Source organism: Lissotriton vulgaris, chromosome 3_2, assembly GCF_964263255.1.
Source record: "Lissotriton vulgaris chromosome 3_2, aLisVul1.2, whole genome shotgun sequence".
Classification (NCBI taxonomy): Eukaryota; Metazoa; Chordata; class Amphibia; order Caudata; family Salamandridae; genus Lissotriton; species Lissotriton vulgaris.
The window spans coordinates 216,225,171-216,248,285 of NC_141690.1; the positions used below are offsets into that span (position 1 = coordinate 216,225,171).

Sequence of the window (23,115 nt, forward strand, 5' to 3'; positions counted from 1 at the left end):
TGTCCCTTATACCTATCTCCTCTTCCCTCATGTCAGAAGCACGATGTCCTGTGCTTTTGGTCAAATTCTTGGTCATGTGTCCTTTCTCTCTCAAGCAGGATCTCACGCCTCCCTTCGCCGAATGGCCTCTCTCATTTGCTCTGAACTACGTGCTGTTTTTGTTGACCCGACATGGCCATGGCTTTTGAGATCACCCTCCATTTCCTCCTCGGCCACCTGGGCAAGTCCTGTAGACCCACTCGTCATCAGTCCCCGGGGGACTGGGACTCCCTTCCTCTCCCAAGCTTGCTGATTCACTGTTGAAAATCACTACAAACTTCTTGGACACAAGGTTATGCTCTCCTGACCCAGTTGGAATGTGTATCCTACCCGTTTTTGATGTGTTGCATGTCTTGTGTGGTGGATCTTCCCTAGGAACCTGCGCTGTGCTGGAGGTGTCTGGGCCTACGTGGTTTTGCTCCTCTCATGCTTAGATCTGACTGACCTTCTTTCGGTGGGGAGCTTGTCGGCTTTATCACTGCTTGGTTTGAGTAGCCTAATGCAAGGGGAGCTGGTGTGAGCCCGTCAATCCCCGCATATGGTGGGGGGTGCTGACGGTTTAGTTGCTAACTGCATTGTTGGGCTATCACTCTTGTCCTCTTAGAAGATGGCCGTAATTCTAATAATGCCTCGCTCCTTTCTCTTTTGACCTACATATTTGGTTTTACTATTTGTTTTAGTGTGCTCAGTTATGTTCATGTCAAATATTCCCTCCTTAGGACAGGGAAATGTGTATGCCTTTGTGTGTAAATGTCACAATTTGCAAAACTTTTTTAGAATTTGTATCTGCTTGGGGAACCTAGTTTCCATGTGCTTTAGTGAGGAATCCATGACTATTTAGTAATTTGGCAAATACCATTCAAATAACTTTTTCCTAGTTTAGTTTGTCAAACCGTAATTTGTATGAGGTGCAGTCTTACAATTTTACGTACTATGAGCTCAACGCATGCAATTTCTTACATAAACAATTCAAACAAGCATTTACATGGCGCTCAGGTAATGTTTTTGCTCTTCTTCCTAGTTTGGCAAATGCCAAATGCTTTAAAAGACAATGTTTCAGGTTCGGATGTAGTCTCTTTCCCACTGTGACGGCTGCTTCAAGACGGACCTCCACCCTGCGGATTCAGCAGAACTTTCAATGAATTGCGGTGTCTGTCAATGTTTGTTTTTGTCCAACGTGAATCCGTCTGGACGGTGTCACTTTCCTTTGGCTGCAGTCGGGTACAAGTCCCAATCCCTCCTAACTGGCTTGCCAAAATGTTGCTTGGGTTCGAATTCCTTTGTAAAAACAGAAGACAAGAGGCGTTTGGCAAGACAGGATCAGTTTGTTTAATTAAACCAGGACAACTGTTACAGGCACGAGGTCTGAGGACTGTCGCCATTTGCATTGGCTTTGCATGCAACTTATATACAATATCACAACAACCGATAAAAGTTTACGGCGTACCATAGATGGTGAGGAATGTTGGTTGCTACCTTAGAGTCATAAATTAATGGTCAAATGGTTACTACTGGTGGGTCTCGGTCTTGCGTGGACCCAGTGTGGCAAGTACTGAATGTGTCCAGATGTCCGACATGGGGAGCGCATGTACACGTTGTGTGCTAGGTCCTGGTTGGTGTTGTGTTCCTAACTCTTGTGGCATAAGACTTTATGGTGTTTTCAGAAGCGTGCATACCCCCTCTGGCCAAGTGTTCTTTATTGGGGGCAATCTGCCCTGACCATTGTAATGTCACCGCACCTATCTGTGGGATTGATCAGGAGTTTCTTTCCCACGTGTTTGCCTGCCAACTATGCACCCTCCCACCTGTGAGCCATTCTGGGCCTAGTTTGCAGGACCTGCCTGACTACATACTTGCGTGCCGAGCAAATGTGAAGTTCGAGACCGGTGATTCTATTGATAAGGACAATAGTTCCTTGTTATCGATAAACGCATTGATGTACATATTAACAAGTTTTACATACATCAGTGATACTATGTAAGATAAAATAAAAGCAGTTGAGCTTGGTTTTTGCTCGCTCTGTTCTCGACTCGCAAACAGTATCTTACACTAGTATCCAACACAATATTGGCTGATGTACGGGCGCCAGGAGGTTGTGGGGCAGGTGAGCAAGATTGAACACTCCTAGGTCCCAAGAAGTATAGAATGTAAGACTGAGCAAAATAACATAGGCAAGTGTTTTTTCAATTCTCTCTCTGAAAATTTTTTTTCTATTTTTTTATAGATGAGACAAGGTGCTTTTCTGGTCAACACAGCACGGGGTGGTTTGGTTGATGAAAAAGCACTCGCACAAGCTCTGAAAGAAGGAAGGATACGAGGAGCCGCTTTAGACGTCCATGAGTCCGAGCCTTTCAGGTATTCAACTTGTGTTTTATTACAATATTGTTGTCCTGTGTTTTTTGTAGTGGAGTTAAATTCCTTCCACAATAGGAGATCCCTGAAGGAGAATACATATTTTCATCGGTCCCTCCGATTACATATTGGGTGGGGATATTATGGAGAATACCCCGTTAACCTTTGTCTGAAGTATCATTAAAATTATTTGCTAATAACGACAAGCTTACCATTTACAATCTCTGCCTAATCTACCACCATTAGTTTGCATGCTCTTTATTCAAATCAAAACATTGAAAAATATAAATAATTAATGATGGCCTCATTACACTATAACACCGAAAATGGCATAGCTCAAACAGCATATCTGAAATGAGGATGGCTCGGATGGGCCAAATGACAGGACGATGCACTAAGTAAAAATTTCGGGACTCCATAGTCAATTCAATTCAATTCAAAAAGAAATGCTTTATTCGGTATGTAAAAATGCAACCATATAGCAACAGACATAGTAACAAACAACATACATATATATCAGATTTTTAAAAATACATTTCCGCTAAAATATTTACAAAATTTTATTAAAGGTAAAGCACAAATGATTATAGAATTATTTCTACGTGCAATACAATATAGCGGCATTCATCTGATATTGATATATGTGCAAAGTAGCCAAATAAAGTGCAAATATTAATTCCGTCGTTACTAAAGTGCAATGTACATTTAGCAGCACAGAATCAAATATTTAAAGTGTCTAAGCTAAGCTACCTCATAATAAAGTGCAAGTGCTATGGCCTATTTTCAGTGCTCAGAGAAACGATAGCAGCAAGTATACAATATTCATATATGTGCAAATTTGCATGATAAAGTGCAAGGTGTCAGTAACATCATACCAAAAATACACAATATGGTTAACAGCACAAATTTCAAGTACTATGGCCTACTTTCAGTGCTCAGAGAAATGATAGCTGCAATTATACAATATTAATATATGTGCAAATTAGCATGATAAAGTGCAAGGTGTCAATAGCATCATACCAAAAATACACAATACGTTCAACAGCCCAAATTTCAAGTACTTAGAAATGATAAAGCATTATTGGATGAGTTCATATAATAATTGACTTTCTTACAGAAATACATTTTAAAATATAAGTGGCCACATGGAAACATACATCTGGGGTCTCTAGATTGAACATCAGTTGCATTGCTTTTTGTATATTACGCGTGCTATATTTTAAAAAGATGGGTTTCAAATCAAATTTTCTGTAAAAAGTGTAAAAGTTACAGGATAACAAAGTGGGAATGGATTTACTGTCACAAGGACACAGACAGGTGGTAGGTTTCTTAACCACGGGAAAGGCTACTAGGTGGTGCACAATTCCCAAACGGAGACGGGTCAATACAGAACGGTGTGAGTTAGTACTAACAATGCTAAGATAATGTTGGAAGCTTTCATTAATATTGTATTCCAAATAGTGATTGAACGTACTTTGTTTTGCATATTTTTCGCTCTAATCCCAGCCGTATGTTTAAGGAATACATTTTTAAGCTCCCGCTTTGTTGGTAGGGTCTTTAAAGATGTTTAGGCCGTAAAGTGACTTATACCAATGTTGTATATGATTTAACCAGGGAATAGTTGATCGACGATCAAGTTTAATACAGTCATTAATTACATCCTGTGTAAACTTTGTCTCCACTTTTGCCCAAATTGAGCGCCAAAGGGACAGAGGACGTAAAACATTTAAATCATTAACATGATTTATATTAAGTTCCCTGTGTGTTAATTCAGTTGAATTCGTGGCAGGCACACTAATTAAACGTTTTTAAAACACATTTTCCTCACGTTGAATTAGTTTGGCACTCTGTGCATCATATCCCCATACTCCGGCTCCATATATGGCTGAGGATATACATCTTGCGTTAAATATAGATATCATTTCATGAATTCTACGACCCCCTAATTTTGCAGCAAATCTAAAAATACAACTTGTATTCCTAACCATTTTAAAAAGGACACTTTTTTGTTCATTAACCCATCTACCATCTCCTGAAAAGGTAATACCTAGATAACAGAAACTATTGATAGATTCTAGTTTTTCCCCTTCTAAAAAGAAGGGTTTACATTTTCTCTGTTTCTTACCACAAACCATTGTAACCGTCTTTCCCTTATTAACTTTCAACTTCCTATTTTCAATAAAAAAATGAAATTGATTAATTAGATGTTGCAGTCCATTATGTGTCCTAGAAAGGAGGACTGCGTCATCCGCATATAAAAGAATTGGGATTGGGTTACCATTAATGGTGGGTGCATCTGCATTAGTCTGTCTTAAAATTTGATCTCTAGCTGTAGAGGGTTTTTTAGAGTTTCAGAGGATTTAGGGCGCTCTGCCTAGAGTAAACGTTAAAAGGTCATTTAAATACAAGTAAGGGTGCGGTGCGTAAAGAGCGAACGGAGAAGCCCTTAACCGTTCAATTAGAAAACCAACAGACTCTCCCAAACTTAAATAAGCAAAGCTCTCGCAACCACAAATAGTATAATCAAAGAAAATTGTCTCAACAAAGTTAGTGACAGTTCAGTAATAAGCAACAGCAGATCTTTGTGTCTTTATCCTTTAGGAAGGTTGTTTATTTGATCCACATTCAGCCGACACGTGTTTCGTCGTGTTAGAGTTGAGTCAACACGACTCTTCAGGGCTGATAAAACAGAAAACAACGTAGATATAGCATTTCTCACATGTTTAACATGTTCCCATTTTGTACGATACGTGACGAAGATAGGTCTTGAAGTGCATGAATGTGAAGCCTTTATTTGCCCACGAATTGTTTTAGTGTCTAGCGTCAATTCTCCGGAAAGTTGAAACATGCTTCTTCAAAACTCTTATTAAACAATTGCAGCACATAGTGGATTAGTGAGAACGCATTCAAGGATGTGAACAAAATCTGAGGTGCTCTCTAAAATGCCGTGCTCACGACGATCCTACATTCGGAAAGACTCAGGGCGGACAAGTGTCACTATTGATTGATGGACGGTGTGAGTGAGTCCATGAGTCAATAGTTCAAGGTGCATTGATTACTAGTGAAAAATCGTGCCTAAAATTCGTATGTTTGTCAAAATCAGATAAAAGCATACCTAGTAGTGAGACCCACTGGTCAGTAGGTCGGAATTAATGGACACTTTAGCTTCGGGTGGATAGTTCTGTGTATTGAAAAAGGGGGAGGCATAAGAGTGAGGCAAGCAATTGCATATAGTGGTGGTGCTTAGAGTATTATTGGATGTTCTGCTTACCAGTATATGAAGTTAATGAACATCGGAATATAAGCAGTGATTCTCCGCTCTGAGTTTAGAGCAAACGGTTTTTCATCTGTATATAAGTTCTCCAAACCAAGTATGGTGGATGAACACAAAGGTATACTGTGTAACAAAGGAGATTGTAATAGGTTTAAAATATATCGTGTAAAGCTAATTGGCCTCAGTTGTGATGTTGTCCTATATAAACAAAAGGGAACGTACCTGGATACGTGTGTGTACCAAGCCGTACCGGGAGGGGATCCAACTAAAAGTTTCAGGAAAGTGGTTAAGGTTCGATCCCTCTGTGGATTGCGAACTGTAAGGACAATGAGACAATGTGAAACGGTAAGAAACAAGAGCGAATTGAATATCGCTGATTTGATCTTGAATCTGCACGTGTGTGGGCCGATCAAAATATATCTTGACTCACCAAGGTTGTGGTATCCCTCCTCTGTGTGTTCCCGGTCGCCGTGTTTCGAAAGACGGACATGTGACCGGAAACAGGAAGTGCCTTTATACGATATTTGCCTGAAAGACTAGAGCGCGAGTGACGGCTCCTAGTCCTCCAAGTTGGAAGATATAGTATCATTAGATAATACGGAAAACCCGGTTGATTATAAGATTGTAAAGTGGCGAGTGCACACCAAGAGTGAAAAAGGTGCCTAATAAGTGTTTCTACTGGTGACATGACACTTATATAAATAACGTAAACTGTTATTGCAGTACATGTAAAACCACATAATGATATCTGTTTGACAAATGATAGTATAAACATTCTTGATTCATACGATGAATGCATCTCATAGGTAATCAAATATTATTTTGGTGTTTAAAAGGCATTGTCCAAAAAGTTCTACACCCCTGTTCGAAAAGGTTATCTATAACCTATTGGGTATAGTCATATAGAACATTCGTGATTACTATACTGTTTCAGATCTCACAACATATTGGGTGTTTAGTTACCGAGAAAGAATTGAAGTTCTTGGTCATAGTTAAGTCCGTGTTCCACGCATTGCAAACGCATGATCCACGTAGCTTCCCTACGCCTCAGTATAAGTTCTCGATTACCCCCTCTAATATTTAGAGGGATTATGTCTATTCCGAAGAAACGCACATTGACTTCATCCTCCAGTGGCTGACATTCTGCAATATGTAAGGCCACTGGGTATTTCGGATCTCTTTTTTGAATGGCTCTCATGTGTTCAGCCATTCTTTCTTTCAGGGGCCTGATGGTGCTGCCCACATAGATTTTTCCACATTGACATTCAATGATGTAGACCACGAATCTGGTTAGACATGTAAAGTTATGCTTGATTTTATATTTGGTTCCATCTAAGCCCTTGAGTGTTTTCGTCCCATGTTTGCCCCATATGCACATGGAACAAAAACCACATTTGTAAAAGCCGATGCTCCTTGTGGTGAGCCAGTCAAGCGATACGGTATTGTGCGGAACAGTAGGACTTAGTTTGTTTTTAAGTGTGAAACCCTTTCTGTATGTGATAGCTGGTCTCTCAGATATCCATTCTTTGAGAGCAGTATCACCTGTTAGTAAGTTCCAATGTTTGTTGAAACTTTTTTTGATAACATGATTCAAAGCATTAAATTCAGTGATTAGTCTTATCTTCTGGGTGGAGGAATCAGGCTCTGTGCGTTTCTTCAAGCAATCTGATCTTGAGGTGCTTCTAGCCCTTTTCTCTGCAGTTTTCAGTGATTTCAGGGAATAACCTCTATTAAGGAATCTATTTCTCATGTTAGTTATACAGTTTTCGAACTCGATTGGTTCACTACAGTTGCGTCTCGCCCTGAGATATTCCCCATAAGGAATTGCCTGTATCTGGTGTATAGGGTGAGAGCTGCAAGCATGGAGGATGGAATTGCACGAGGTCGATTTCCTATAGAGCTTGCTTTGCAAACCATTGTCTTTGACATAAAATTCAAGATCTAAGAATTCCATCTTATCTTGGCTGTGTTGCATGGTAAATTTGATATCCCATGTGTTATTATTTAGATAATCAAAAAAGGATGAAAGTAGGTCCTCTGTACCAGACCACAAAAGAAAACAGTCATCGATATAACGACCCCAGAAGACAATGGAGTCGATATATCTAGCTCCTTTAGTTCCCCAAATTAGATCAGTTTCGAGTGCTCCCATAAACAAATTAGCAAAGGAGGGCGAAAACTTGGAGCCCATGGCTACCCCCTTTTTTTGGCGAAACCATTTTCGGTCAAAGATGAAGTAATTGTTCTCTAGGATCAGTTCCATCATTTGTAACAGCATTTTTGTGTGAGCCCACAACGAAGCTGGTCTATTCGAAAGTATTTTATCCATAGCTTGCATCCCTAGTTTAGGATTGATACTGGTATAAAGAGACACCACATCCATTGTAACCAGTAACGTGCCTGGTTGCCATTCAATATCAGCCATTATGCTCAATTTCTGCTTGGAGTCCTGGATGTGTGACGGTAAGTTCTTGACTGACGGTCCTAAAAAAAGGTCCACATATTCAGATAATTTCTCAGTGGGACCCCCTATTCCCGAGACTATTAGTCTGCCAGGAGGAAAAAGAAGGTTTTTATGTATTTTAGGTAGTGTATACAACCATGGAAAAGTGGGTTTAGAAACTTTCAGATAAAGGTACTCGTCGTCATCCAAAAGACCAGGTTGCTTCCAATTAAGTAGTAGTTTGTTTATTTGAATCGTCAACGGACCCATAGGATTATGGGTCAGTTGTTCATAACAGGAGTTATCATTGAGTTGATTCAATATCTCGTTGTTGTAGTCAACGAGATCCATAACAACAACATTGCCCCCTTTGTCTGCCTCCCTGATAATGATATCAGGGTTGTTACTAAGGGTGGAGAGTGCTAAGCGTTCCCCCTTTGTCAGATTGTCTTTATATTTGAATTTCATGTTCAAGTTCTTAGTATTGACTTTATTCAAATCTTCAAGGACATGTCTATGAAAATTATCTATGGCATTTCCCCCTGATAGTGTTGGGGTCCATCTGGATTTACATTTAAGGCCACTAGCCATCCCATAGTCAGTCTCAACATCCAGCTCTTCTAACAGCTTTTCCATGTCATATGGGCTTTCTTCTCTATCGGTTAAAGAAAGAAGCAAATGAGTTGTTTGAACATCTTTAATAGTCATTAATTCATTATCAAATACATTTGGAGTATTCGTAGACTGTCTGGAGGTGTTAGGTTGACCAGCAAAGTGTTTCTTCAGTTTGAGATTACGCACAAATTTGAAGATGTCAATTTTGGTTTGGCAGATGTCTCCAGTTGCGTAAGGATTAAAGCTTAAACCCTTGCCAAGTAAAGAGATCATGTCTACAGTCAAGGGGAGAGAGGAAAGGTTGACTACTTGAACCATATTCCCTGGATCAGTTAGTTCCTCTGTGTGCCTGATCTGAGTTTCCTCCGATAATCTTCGTTTGCTCCCACGTTTTCCCCTGTGGGTTTTGGGTCTGTTACGCCCCTGGGAGGTTGTGTTCTGTTGCCCTTTCTGATACGCTCCATTTCTAATAAAAAAGGCATGCGTGTGGGGTCTGTGCTATCTAACACCTCATTCTCAGGTTCACTAAGTCCAGTAGAACTCAGTGAGGTGGTGCTGGAATTGATCGAGCTGGTGGTTGTCGATCTGCCTGTCTGAGACCCTTGTTTTTTCCTAGGAATCATTGAGTCATATTTATGATCATAGGTATAAACCCTCCCATTTCTATAATCTGCCTCGTCTCTTTTAATCTGACGGGCTTTCCTAGTTTTGATGTCTGTCTGGTGTTTGAGTAGAATTTCATCAAGTAGGGTGTAATTCTTGATGGTTGACTCTGGTTTATTAAGGTCTTTGATCTCCTGTTCTATGACGGAGATCTCTAGTTGTAGTTTGGTGGTCTTACGCTCAGCACTCTCAATAAGAATATCCATCAAATTCATAGAGTTTTGGTTAAGAGACTCTTCCCATTTAACTATCAGGTCTATGTCTAGATCATCATATGTAGGGAAAGTGTGGGAGCGTAGCCCTCTTGGTATTTGTTTAATCCGTCTATAATGTTTGAGGGTAGTTCCATCCCACCACCGTGAGTTTTCTTGTTTTTTCAGTCTCTCTAATCTGATGAACTTATCCCTGAGACCTTCAAGTCACTAACTTTGTTGAGACAATTTTCTTTGATTATACTATTTGTGGTTGCGAGAGCTTTGCTTATTAAAATTTGATCTCCCTGGTTAATAAAAAGCAAAAATAATAGAGGGGCAAGTACGCATCCTTGCCGGATACCTCTTCTAATTTAAAAAAAAGGGGTACATTCACCATCTCTTCCGAATCTCACTTTGCTAGACAGATTGTTATACAGTCGGGCAAGCAGATGGATAATTTCATTGGGGGCGCCCATCTCCAACAAGGTAGGCCAGAGCAGCGCGTGTTCCACCAGATCAAATGCTGAGCTCAAGTCGGCAAAGCACAGGTAAAGATTGCCAGCTTTAGCCTTAGTGTACTTGCCGACTATGAGCTCCAGGTTCACGCACTGCTCCATTGTACCCAACCCCCTACGGAATCCATACTGGACAGGGGATAGGATGTTCTTTTCCTCAGCCCAGGCTTCCAATCTCACTAATAGGACTCGACTAAGGATTTTAACTGTCGAGTCCAAGAGTGAGATGGGCCGATAATTTCGGGCCTCGGACCTAGATCCTTTTTTGTGGAGGGGAACAATGATTGACTGACCCCATGTCAGTGGCAAAGTATCTTCCACTGCAGCATTAAAGTAACGTGTTAAAATTGGGGCCCATAGGATTATTTCATGTTTGTAGAAATCCATGGGTACCCCATCCGGCCCAGGTGCTTTGCCGCCCTTACTATTTTTGATTGCCTCTATGACTTCCTCCAGAGTTAAAAAGAGATGCATTTTCTGCCATTCAAGGCGTAATAATGCATCTACATTAAAAGCGGACCCATCTGAATTAGAATCAGAGTTAAAATCAGAGTTAAAAATCTCTGAAAAATGAGCGATCCAGGCCTGGCAGCTAACATGAGAACTAAGTTCGGGAATATTGTCATTCTTTAGAAAAGGACCATTAACAATTTCCCAAAAAAGTTTGTGATCTTTGGTTTCAGCAGCCCTGTCTAGTTTATGCCAAGCATCATTTTGCAACTCTTTTTTCCTAGATACCAGAGCAGATTTATAATTAATTCGTCCTTCTCTAACTCTTTCTTTGTCTCTTGGTTTATCATCCAGCGCTATTTTTAGATTTTTTAAAGCCTGGGCACACTGCTTATCGAACCACACAGTTTTAATTCTTTTAGGCTTTCTATTTCTTGCCAAAGGGTTCTCAACGGTATTTGTTATTTTTAAAAAGTTAGAGAGTATAGTGGGCGCGGTCACAATTGGTGCTAAGCAATATTCGATCTCTGTATTACATTTACAAATAATATCCTTCGTCAATTTATTGGGGTCTATCTTGGTCCATTTGATCCTCGTGCCGTTTGGTCTCTCGGCCGTGATCCCTTGGACGGGCCTGCCATATACTGTTGTTTTCGGGCCCCAACCCAATAGTTCCACTGAGATGCTGTTGTGGTCACTCACGGGCTGCTCTATTACCCAGACATTGGAGTAAACAGAGCCAATAGTCACCAAAATATGATCAATGTTAGAGTGGGCGTCCCTCCCTCTAAACGTGGGGCACTTTTCGTTTTTTTTATTCTTTGTACATTCTAGTAGCTCCAGATTTAGTTTAGCTACCAGATTGTTCAGTGCACTACCATAGTTACTGTGTGGGAAATGGTTAAAGAAGATATTATCACCGCCCGGATACTCTTCACGATGTCCACAGATCCCCTTTTGGGCTTGACTACATACTTGGATGTTAAAATCTCCTGCCCATAGTATCACAGTTCTGTTATTTGAGCGCGCAATTGCTGCTTCTATTGCGCACTCAACTTCAGGAACGATCTTATCCCGATTAGGACCCACAATATTGTTGTAAAAGTTCACAATAATTAAATCCCTGCCTTTGCTGTGTATTAAGCGCAAGACTGAGGCGTGCTCACCCACCACCACATATCCTCCATCATTGAACTCCGTTAATGTTGTAGAAACCAAAGTCAATAAACCCCCCTTTGCTCTGCCTGCCTTAGAAGCCACTGCTGCCACGCTGTGAGAGGTGTAACCATCAACTTGTATTTGTTCTCTGTGCCACGTCTCTTGTAAACAAATAATGTTGTAACCTTGTTTGATAAAGTTGTCCCAGAACGGTGTATTTAGTTTAGCAGCAATTCCCGCTATGTTCCAGGTGGTAATTACAAGGGAATTAACATGATTGTCTCTTGTGTCCTCAGAGTGATTAGATAACGATGGTGTTTCTATACTTGGTGTCATATTGTTGATTTGTAAAGCATTGGTGGTCATCATTATTACATCATTATCTTTGCTTAGTCCATTGTTGGGCACATTTAAATTTTGGACGGTTTCACCTCTTATACAGCTTTGACCCCCCAACTCTTTTGTCAAAGTTACTAAATCACCAGGTACAATAGTCTCCGGTTGTGCGACCGTAGATAATGCATTCAGTCAATCATTCTCCTCTAATGAGTTGAACACCTGAAATCTATTGTAAGTTGGGACTGTAAGATTATCGTATATATTGAGCAGTGGGGCCGGGATGGGGGGGACATTTGGATGGTTAATATGTAAGACTCTTGGATGCTGAAATGGATGTGAGGTGATTTGCCTTCCTGACTGATTCCTATAAAAATAATCAAGTGGGAATAAGGTGGTGTTATATTCCACATTAGATGGCATGGGTACGTGTAATATCGAATCTCTCGCCCATTCGGTGGTTGTATAGTTTATAACTATGCAATCCCCATCCATCTCCTTTTTATTTGGTCCCACCCATCCTACCCTCTGTGTAGAAATAATCTCTCCAGCCCCACGTATTGGGAAGCCACAATTTTTCACCAACCAGTGCAGGGTTTTATTTTTTAAGGTTTCCTGGTTTTCGAATTGGGTGGGCTGTAATTTGGGTACATTAGCCAAGATCGCCACATATGGTCTACATTCCGGTGGTAAATTAATTGTGGCCGGAACGATATTATTGTTATGACGCCTAGGTACTGGCGGGTTCTTATTGTTATGAACATAGTCGCCTGTGTTCTTCTGACCACCTGCGGTTTTTAGCCCATTGGTTATGTTAGGGTAAGTAGTCGCTGGTCTCTTGCTGCCACTTGTAGTAGCTGCAGAGTTCACCGCCGGAGCAGTCACAGTAGAGGTTCTGTTTGCTACACTTGTTGTATTTTTATTCAATTTACCGGGTGGTACATTAGTTGTGGGGACCCTAGACTGTGTACCCAGTTGTTCTAAGACGTCCAGGTTAGCTATACCCAGTTTTTCTAAGTTCTCTATTTTTTTCTTGAGAATTTCTAAGGTTTCTGTCACTGGAGCGATATGGGTTGTTATGATTTTCTCAAAATATTGCATCAGTCCCTCAACGCTAGTTGGAGTTAGTGCTTCCTTGGGGTACATGTTTCCACTGTTTTGATGTTTCTCACCCTCCCTCTCACGGTCTACATGAGTGTGTGTCGCTCTCTTTTTTTTACGTCTAACTACCTTGCCCTGCTTGCTGATTATCACCCTTTTCCTACAAAGGGTAGATTTCCTCTTAGGCTGCACAGACCCACAATCAGTTTCGCAACTTACCAAACTGATATCACTTGTTCTTACAGTGGGGGTGATACCGTTGGTGTCACGACCATCTAGATCCCCTAAATCATTAGGCGCGTCATTATGGATTGCAGGCTGCGGTATGACACTTATACTCAGGTCTGGTGTTAGTGACAGTCTGCTATCCCTGACACATGTAATAGATGGTTCTAAATGTTGTGATACAACAGATTGATTATGGTCATTCCTGGGTAAACCGGCAAAAGATTGTAACAGAAGGGAATCATGAGAAAATGATGTTTCATTTGTGATGTCAACTAATGTGTTAAACAATTTTGGGGATTGAGTTATTAAACACATGCTAGCTGGCAGTGAGAGTCTTCTCTCCGTGTTCTCAATGGCATTAAGCACAACCCCAATAGTTTGCTGTAGCATTCTATCGATAGCAGTTAGGGTGGGTAAAGGGGGTGGTACCAATGTCTGTTTTCTTGTAACCGAACATGTATGCATTGGTTTTTTTTTTTGCTACCACTCTACTTTTAGTTTTACCCTCCATCAGGGCTATTACCAGCTACTACTCTTTACAGTCAGACGTACAGGAGAGTTACCTTAGTGGCAAGGAGAAAATTCAAAGGGGGTGGCCCAGCCCAGTCTCTTGCGGTCTCTGAGGGCCCGGGCTTAGCCCGGCGGGTCCCGTGCGCGTCCTCGCGGGACGAGGGAGTGGGTGTGTATTTATGCGCCTCCAGGCGCTGCGCAGTGATGGTGGGGAGGCGTCCTAAACACAGGGCTGCTGGGGGCTATAGTTGGGTCTCTCCCAGCAGCGGAGCAAAGCCCGGCCGCCCCACAGCCACAATTCGCGAGCAGCACGCACGCCTCAGTGGGGCCTCAGGGACAGGAGGTAGGCTCGGCCGGCGTGTGCAGCTCACCGTCAGACTACTCCATAGTCAAGATTACAACACCTTGTAATGCAAATGTTCCCAAAACACTGTGTTGTCTAAAAGGCAAAAACCAACAATGCCTCAAGACAATGTATCTGAAGTTCTCGAGTTGAGTGCAGGAAAGTTAGACTTGCGCGTTAAACACCTCAAAATGTTTGAAGCTAGGGTCAAAAATAAAAGGCAAGAGTGTGGACAAACAAAAGAAATCCAGCTTTAGTTTGAAAGATTATAAAGAAAGATCATTAACAGTAGTTAAAAGTGCTTTCTGTTAAAAAACAAAAATGTCACCTCAAACCAAAAGTGGCAGCTCCTCGATAGAAAGAAAATACGTCCCCAAAGATAGGCTATAAGAGATCAAGAAGACAACTATATATGAAAGAGATGAGGTTTGAAGCTGAGATCCTACATGCGCCCTACAACATGGACAGAAACATAGGAATAACCTCTCATGTGTAGATGACTTAAGTCAGCCTTACAAATTAGAAGTAAGAGCAATAGGAATTCCGTTCTTGCTAGAGACTGGACGCTGTACCTACTGCAGAGGAAAACAACATTTACGCTAAGTTAATTGACTTTATTTTGAAAGCGCAACAAACACTCTACATGAACCTCTTGCTGCTAAACGTCATGAACATGTAAATAACTGTAAGTTAGGCTGCAGGAAGAACCCGTATGCTTCCAGGTTTTAAAAAATCAAGTATCTTGAAAGGCTGTCACACCAAGATTGAAAACACAATACACCATCTCCATAATATCCTGTAGGCATACAAAACCACGTAGGGTCTGACAGCTGCTGTTACACAGTCATGGGCAGTAATCTTCAAATCTGAATAGGCATTAATATTGGGACGAAGTAGAGGAACTAAGGCAACACTTCCATGTTAAACATGAAAAAAAGCAAAAAACCAAACCCCTGCCAACACCTACTTACACTCACCTGTCATAAGCCAAAAACGTTGCAGGGGTGCAGCATTACGCAAATATGCTTGGCTAGGAAACCATACCCAAGTGATAACCTTTGCGGGTATCATTTAATGAGTCACTGCATAAAATAACCAGTTGGTGCCATCATTCGATAGCATCTGAGTGGGGGTAAGCCAGTCAACCAAGGCAATCCTTCCGAGACAGAGCGAGATGACATACCTCAAGTGGGGATGCCTAGTCTAGGTCCACCACATTCAGCCGAAATAGGGGGCAGGACGAGGGATTGAATGGTCAAAAGCAAACAATCACGTCTGGCAAATAGCTGCTCAATGTCAGTAAGCATTGCTATTGTTTAAACCTAAAAGGCAAATCCAAAGAACAGAGGTGCAGGAGGAAACACGTTCTCGATTACAACAAGAGGTTCAAGACCTGATGATTATGGAAAGAAACCAGCGAATATATGCTGGATCATTCATTATACTGAAAGATGACTTTCAGGTTTATAGTCTTATTTGTCAAGTCCAAAGGATTCCCGATGATGATGCTAGTAGTTTTTCCTTGATGGCAGTCTTTCCTTGCTGTTGTTCTTTCATTGTTGAAAAGAGGACATTTTGTGGCTACAATCGTTCTTAGACACAGCCACTCTTGCTTCCAAATGAATTGAGAGTATCAAAGGTACTCAAGGTTTGGGACTGGACATCGGACCATACGGAGCTCAGTCGAGCTAGCGCAAGGATTGCCTTAGATCAGAGTGTGTTTCCAAACTCCCTTGGCAGAAGTATGTCAACGAATTGTTGACTGACATAGGTCATTCTAAATATTTCAATCAACCAGAAATGCTGAGCAGTGTGTCTAGAAAAACGTGTCTAACCTTGCCAAACTAGCACACAACGGGGAATACATCTACGTTACTTGTTTGGGTTTACAGTCATTATGAAGTATCTTTCAACCCTGCACCGGTGGTGATGAGCTTAGTGTGATCCTAAATTTCCAGAATATTCTCTTAGTGCAGAGCCCATGCTTGTTAGCGGGTGAGAACCCCCTGATCAATTAGACCGTTGCGATTTCGAAGCCACATCAAGTGGACTTTTTAATGTGTTGGAGCTCTATGATTTTTATTTAGCAGAAATTATGGAATATTTTTGGAGATAATATAGCAATATTGGCAGATTCTCCCAATAGCAATCAGTTGGAATGTATTTTCTCGGCGCTTATTGTGGGATTACGTAGCTTTGAGGCAGATAAAACATTTTATTGCGAGAGAACCATGGAAATTAGTAAACAGCAAATTAATCACCGTTCTGCAAGCAAGGAAAAACTGAAAGTACTTTAGACAATGTCGGTAGTTTCATAGCAACGTTCTGCCCTTAACTGCTTCCGTACATCGCACAGCCAATTCTAAATTGAAAATAAATGCTTTAAAGTTTGTGTTTTAGCTAATGACGCCGAAGTGCTGCCCACACATCGTTCAGTGGGAACATCAGATTGTTGATTTAAGAACAGGTTGTGCTGACATTATTTGCAATAAGTAAGGATGGATTCTCATGTGAGCTGCCTAATAATAAATGGCGGCTTATACAATTATCTATGAGAAGGCAGTTTTTGTAATATGCAGGGCAAACCCCCTCAAATAGGGGCTCCTTAGCTTTGCAGGACCATCTATTATTGCAAGCCGTGCTGTGTAGATACAGAAAACATTCAACCTACTGTCTAAATCTACTGTTTGCCGCTGAGCCTTGAGGAGTAAAGCCAGCTCTCCTCTCCTTCAGAAAGACCCTTTCCTTTCTCTGACACTGAGCCCCGGTAGCCGGTCACCTGACTATATGTTGCAGAACCCCATCCTGATATAATGTACTGCCTATGGAATGATGATGCTGTGTCACAGGAAACAACCTTTACCGTGCATCCATCCATTACCATGCATGCTTTTACCACACAGATAAATATTTCTACCAGTACCACCCAATATGTTTTTAAATAACATATATTTCTAATGTTATAATTAAATAAAAGTGTTTTAAGTGTGGGTAGAGGTGCCAAAGAGGTATGACTTCGACAATGTAGGAGAGATGAACGGGCTGAGGAGGATCTACACACATGGCGGGGACACTTCATGGTTTGAGGGCAATAGATTGAATTGTGGGAGAGGATGGACAGGATTCCGAGGATTGAGATTCATTGATGTCTGTGCCGGGCGGGGTTGCCACAGAGGTGAGGAGGGTTAACAGGTAATGCTTTCTGTTGTATCTTATAGTATACATTGTCCTCTTCATGCCGTGTGATGTATCTGAGATGTCAGCTCACCTCTACGGAACTGTTACAAGTACATTGTTTGTACTGTATTGAATACATACAATAAAGAATTCATTTTTCAAAAAAAGTTTGGGAAGAGGCAAAGCGGAGGTAAGGGTGATTTTTAAGGTTTAGGTGTGGAAAGGTAAGTGTCATTTTCGGGTTTAAGGCTGGGTAGAGGTAAAAGAAGGTGAAAATGATTATATGGTTAATGCGGCGGGTAGAGGTAAGGGTGATTTCCCTGGGGCACCTCTGTACCATAGTATGGGGTGTGCACTTGAATCATAAGAGAGGGCTTCTGAGATGTTGGCGTGTAGCACAACCTCCTGTGAAGAAGTGTCAGCAAACGAGTATGACGTTTAACAATGTTAAATCCCGAGGGGAGGAGCCAAGATGGCGACGGGAGCGGACGTGTAGTCCCTCGGCTCCTCGGTCCTTCGTCCCTCGCGACGATATCCTGAACTCTATCCTGCCTCTGTGTGCTAGCGAGAGGACGGCAAGCGAGCACGGCACTGGCTGGTGCTTCCACCGATGTCCCTGCCTGCCTGGATCCCGATATATTACCGAGTGCTTGGCGGAGTCCGTCCCTACCCCCGTGACCGAGACCCAGGATGGGATGCAGATATGGCGGCCGCCGGAGCTACGAGGGGTTGCTGATGCAGAGCGAACCTGGCGTTCTGACTGGCGCTTCTGTTTGCTAATGTATGCGCCTACCCTCACCCCGTTAACTGTGTGCAAGCCGACCGGGAGTCCACGCGGAGGCCGCTCCTTTTGAGATCTACAGGTGAGGTGCGCGGCGCTACCCCTGTAATGGCGGACATCCGAACACCGTAGCCTCCCCATAAGCCTGCTACCGCTCCGGCTTGATCCACGTGAGCTATATCACTGATCGCCCACTGCTTGAAGATCTGCTCTGGGACGGCGACCTGAGTCCCTGTTGCTATGCGCTATTCCCCCAATGAGGCTGCTAAGATGGCTGGACCGGCTGCGCTGACTACCAGCACCGCTTTGGATACGCACTGGACTGTTCTGTGGGGCCCCGGGCACTATACTGACTTTGGAGCCGTGCCTGAGCTCGTGGAGAAGATGAATCCCCCGGCCGCTATCACTTACAACTCTATCCTCGGTGCACTATACAACTTGCGGGCGGACATGCGTGAAGGCTTTCTGTCGCTGGGCAAGAGAATTGATGCCGTCACGCCCGGGGTGGATTTTACACCATTGGTCTTATTTCCTCGCCGGGATGCTCTGCCGGTACTGAGCCTAGACCGGGCTACAATGTTACCTCACGAGTGCCCTATACCCTGGCGCCTTGACAGTGCTGGCGCAAGCGTTCTAATGCCTGCTTTTTCCATCAGCGCTACACTGTATCCATCTCTTTCGGAACTCGTAAACTCTGCCTTGACTTTACTACCGCTGGGAATAGCGCCGCAGGCGCAGAATCTGGTTGCTTTGATTGCTCACGCTCTGCTGGCCTTTCTTCAGACTTTTCTCATTTCGCTACACCGGTTGGCACCACTTCGGGACTTTTATGGATCTGGTCGGGAATGGACCCATCCATTTTGTCTTGTAACAACAGCTCCCTGCCAGGAGCGGCCATCTTGTTCCTTTGTTCTCCTAGTGGAGGTTGCCCCACGAGGGCTCTGGCGGGGGAGGCATGAACGGTCTGGCCAGGGTTAGCGGACTGCACTTGGTAGATTATGCATTCCTGGCTAACGATATCTCGGACTGAAGCGTTCCTATAAAGTGTACAAATGTGTCTCTATATGATCTATATGACGCTCGTAGCTCACTGCTTTCGCTGATATACGTGTGGGGAAGTGACGGACTGGATTTGATTGGCGGGTGGGGACTCGGGACGGGCCACCTACTCAGTGCGTCCTGTTGTGATACATGTGGTCTCTCCCTACTTTATTCAGTGCTGTATTGCTATTCCTCTTATTATGTATAGGGTAGTAGATGTGGTATGGCCGGGGTGTCCGGGAGACTTAGTACTTGGTGGGCTCCTCCCCTCCTTTTTCTTCTTTCTTGGGAGTTTCCCTTCTGTGGGTCACTTGGGGCGACAGGCACGTTAGTGGGGAGGGAGGGCCGTAGTCTCTTCAACGTGCAGGGTGGGGGGGTGGGGTCTTTATTTTTTCTTTCCCTTTTTCTGTTCCTATGGCCCCTTTTTTTTTTTTCTCTTTCTATCTCTTACTCTTTTTTCCTTCTTGTCTATCTTGGGTCAGATGGGGGGTTGGGTTTGGTTCTTTCCGGGGCGATTTTTGCGCTTTGCGTCTATGTCTTATTATATGGTTTATTGTTTCTCCGACCATGATATTGATTTGAATGCATAGCCACTGAATAATTACATCTTTTGCTCTTACTTCCCTTCAATGCGATTGTTTGAGGGCGCTTTTCCTCCCACGAATTCTCCCATGTAATAATGTACTTATTATGTGTCATCGTATCCTTTTATTGCTGCTATACAATGATCCCTCTAATATCCTATTATACCGTGGACAACTTAGAATGTAACTCCTGAGGTGATATACTGACTGGGCGGGCGCTAATTGGGGCGACATGTATTTCTGCGCTTGTGTATCCTTACTGTAATGATTCACGTCAGTATTTTTATAATGATGGTTCATTTCTGGTTATCCCTTTCTGTGGTTCGCCCACCCAGCTACCCGACCTGACCTTAGGGCGATTCGTCAAAATTAGAAAATGAAACCTCTTTATCCTTTTCCTTTGGTCCCTCGCCAGTCCATTGTAGTGTCGCTATTTTTGTCATCTAATTTAGCACGAGGTACCTTGGAAGATTGTATATTGTCATGGCGGCCGGCCCGCAGTGGTTGTAGGCAGACGCTGTGTACTGTGGTTGCGATAAATAAAGGTTTTCAAAAAAAAAAAAAAAAAAAAAAAAACAATGTTAAATCCCAGTACCGGTTGCTCCCAGCAGTTAAATTGACAGTGCGACCATAGAGTAGACCAGTAGCCTCCAAGTTATTGATGTCACATGTGGGCATATGCTGGAATGGAGTGTAGATTTTCAGTTGGATGTTGACATTAGAAATGATTAGAGTGTGCAGCATCTGAAGTGAGGTGTTTTGTGTACCCCTTTTCAAATGGGGACGGGACTAGCACACACAATTGGCAGTATTGTCCTCAGTGGTGAGCCTGATTTACTTTGTCAACGAGTCGACTGTGTAGACTGTTATCAGTGCAATATATTTCTAGGCGGACACTACTAAACGTCTGTGGCTACGGAGTATAGACTACTTTGCCATTGTATCTATTATGTTTATGGTGGTGTGGACGTTTCCCAATGGACTCAGGCCATTATTGCGTAGCATTAACCATGCACAACATATTTTCTTTCTATTACTTGTTGATTTTACGTCTATCTTCTTTTTTTTATAGTTTTTATTGTATTTTCCAAATAAATCACAGCATAAAACAAGGCATGAATACTCAATACACATTGCATAGCATTCCACATTGGCCGTGCAGGGTAGGCGTATAACAGAGTGACTATTTTGGTCAAAGCTACACATATGTGCCAACGGCCTAGGCGCAAAGAAAAGTCAGAGGCAGTAGTACAGTTTACATGGTTACACATAATTGGCACAAACAGTACACCGGTCAAGGATCTGTCCCGGGTCCTTCGAAAAACGGAGTCCCGCCCTCCTCTTCTCCCCCACCTCCAAACCATAATATTTAATCCATGGGGCTCAAATTTTCCGAACTTTTTAGGACATCCCCGGGCTTTATATGTCGCACGATCTGCAACCATGTACAAATCGAGGCTTGCCCACCATTCGTTGATAGTAGGTATTTGTGGAATCCCCAGTACTTAGCTATATCCCCATTTGGCTACTACCAGCCCCAAGTTAGCTAAAACAAGTTTGCACCTCGGTATGTCTACCTCTGATGGTATTCCCAAAAGGAGAAATCATGGCTCCAATTCTATTTGGACTTCCAATATACGATTGAGATCCCCCACAATCAATCCCCAATAGGCCTGCATCTCAGTGCACCCCCAGAGTGTATGTATAATCGTTCCAAGCTCAGTATGACATTGAAGACACTCCGGGCTCTCGCTGTTCCTATTGCATGCAATTTGGCTCTATCAAAATATATGCAATGTAGTATTTTATATTATATGAGACGTAACCTTAATTTAATTGCCACTTCCCGTGGATGCATGAGGGCGGCCTCCCAATCAATGTCCTCCAAATCACCAGTGACCCTTTCCTATGTTGCAGGAAGCAGGCCCAGTCTGTTGTGCATTTTATTGAGTAATGTTTTGTAGGTAAAGGAAATAGCTTCAACTGGGATTTCCTCTGGAGGAGACGACCTTCTTACAGGGCATACTCCGGTAGCGTCATACCAGCCACCCCCTCCGCCCTCAGGCATGCTGCAAACGAAGGTATGCGTTTGTCTGATTGTCATATAGTTGGTACCTGGCTTGAGTTTGGGGAAAGAGGCCAACACTCCATGTTAAAGGACATCACCAATTTTAGTGATCCCTATTAGGCCCCACTGCCTAAAGCCACTCAACTTTCCAATCTCTTTCAGCCTAGTCCCTTCCCACAGTGGGGTTTCCCTGGTGCATTTTTGATCCCACTTCAATTGTCGGTCTGCACTCTTCCATGCCTCCACCGTTCTCTGGGTCGGCTGGAGCAATGTACTACATCCCTTACCCCCATACAGATAGTGAAGATGGGAATGGTCTCTAAACTGCAGCCTTTCGAGCCTATATGTTGGATGCTCCCCAGATGCATGGATCCATTAGTTAATGGCAATTTGGTGAGCCGCTTTACAGTAAGACCAAATGTACGGCATAGCCAAACCCCCCCCCCATTATAGGGATTCCACTTCCGAGTTGAAAGTGCAATGCATGGATTGGCCTCGTCCCAAAGGAGTAAGTGTAGCTCACTATCAATGCCCTTAAATATCAGATCTGGAATCTTAGTGTAGGTATTTTGCAGTATGTAAAGCAACGGCGGGAGTGTTACCATTTTAAACATGGCAGCCCTGCCCATAATAGTTAAGGGAAGCTTCCGTCATCTCCTAACATCTTCTTGAAAGTTAAAAAGACCCGCAGAATATTGCGAACCAGATTGACTTTACGTCTATCTTTGAGCATGTAAACCACACCACTTCCTTTTGGCCATGTTTGCGCTATCAGACTACCTTTTGCAAACAAACCTACTTATTCCTGTCGTTACTGTTGTTTAAATGTACAGAAACATATTGACTATGGCACTGTCAGACCTTGTGTTATCTGAGGTAATGACCAAAGGTGTAAGATCACCATGACTCCTGTTTTTGTTTGTGTAACGGGGTGGAAGGAGACGGAGTGGCTTAGTCAGAGACTTTAAATAGTGCTTTAAGAGATGGTTTTATTTTTGTGTAAGACCTCCTTCTCCGACTTGTTATCCTCTCTCGGGCAAAAGCTGCAGTGTCCGTGGCTGGATCCAGGGTGGGCCAGGGGTGGTAGGTAGGTCCTCCGTCCGGTTCGGCAGCCGTAAGAGAAAGGAAAGACAGAGGGAGGGGGGTTAGATAATCGTTTGGGCTCTGGGGAGACCGGCACCGGGAGTGAGGGAAATCACGTGGTCACGTGATATTTACAAAAAAACGATAGGAGTGTTTCAAA

The 23,115-nt window shown here is 42.8% G+C and overlaps 1 protein-coding gene across 4 annotated transcripts in view; it reads left to right on the forward strand.

The window, feature by feature from the left end:
• The window catches only part of CTBP1 (C-terminal binding protein 1), an 857,630-nt gene that overhangs the window by 569,968 nt on the left and 264,547 nt on the right, over positions 1–23,115 (forward strand). For all 4 annotated transcript variants that reach the window (XM_086964238.1, XM_086964235.1, XM_086964236.1 and 1 more), the window contains exon 6: positions 2,264–2,394. In XM_086964238.1, coding sequence (XP_086820364.1) covers positions 2,264–2,394 — 131 coding nt within the window. The remainder of the gene's footprint in view (positions 1–2,263; positions 2,395–23,115) is intronic.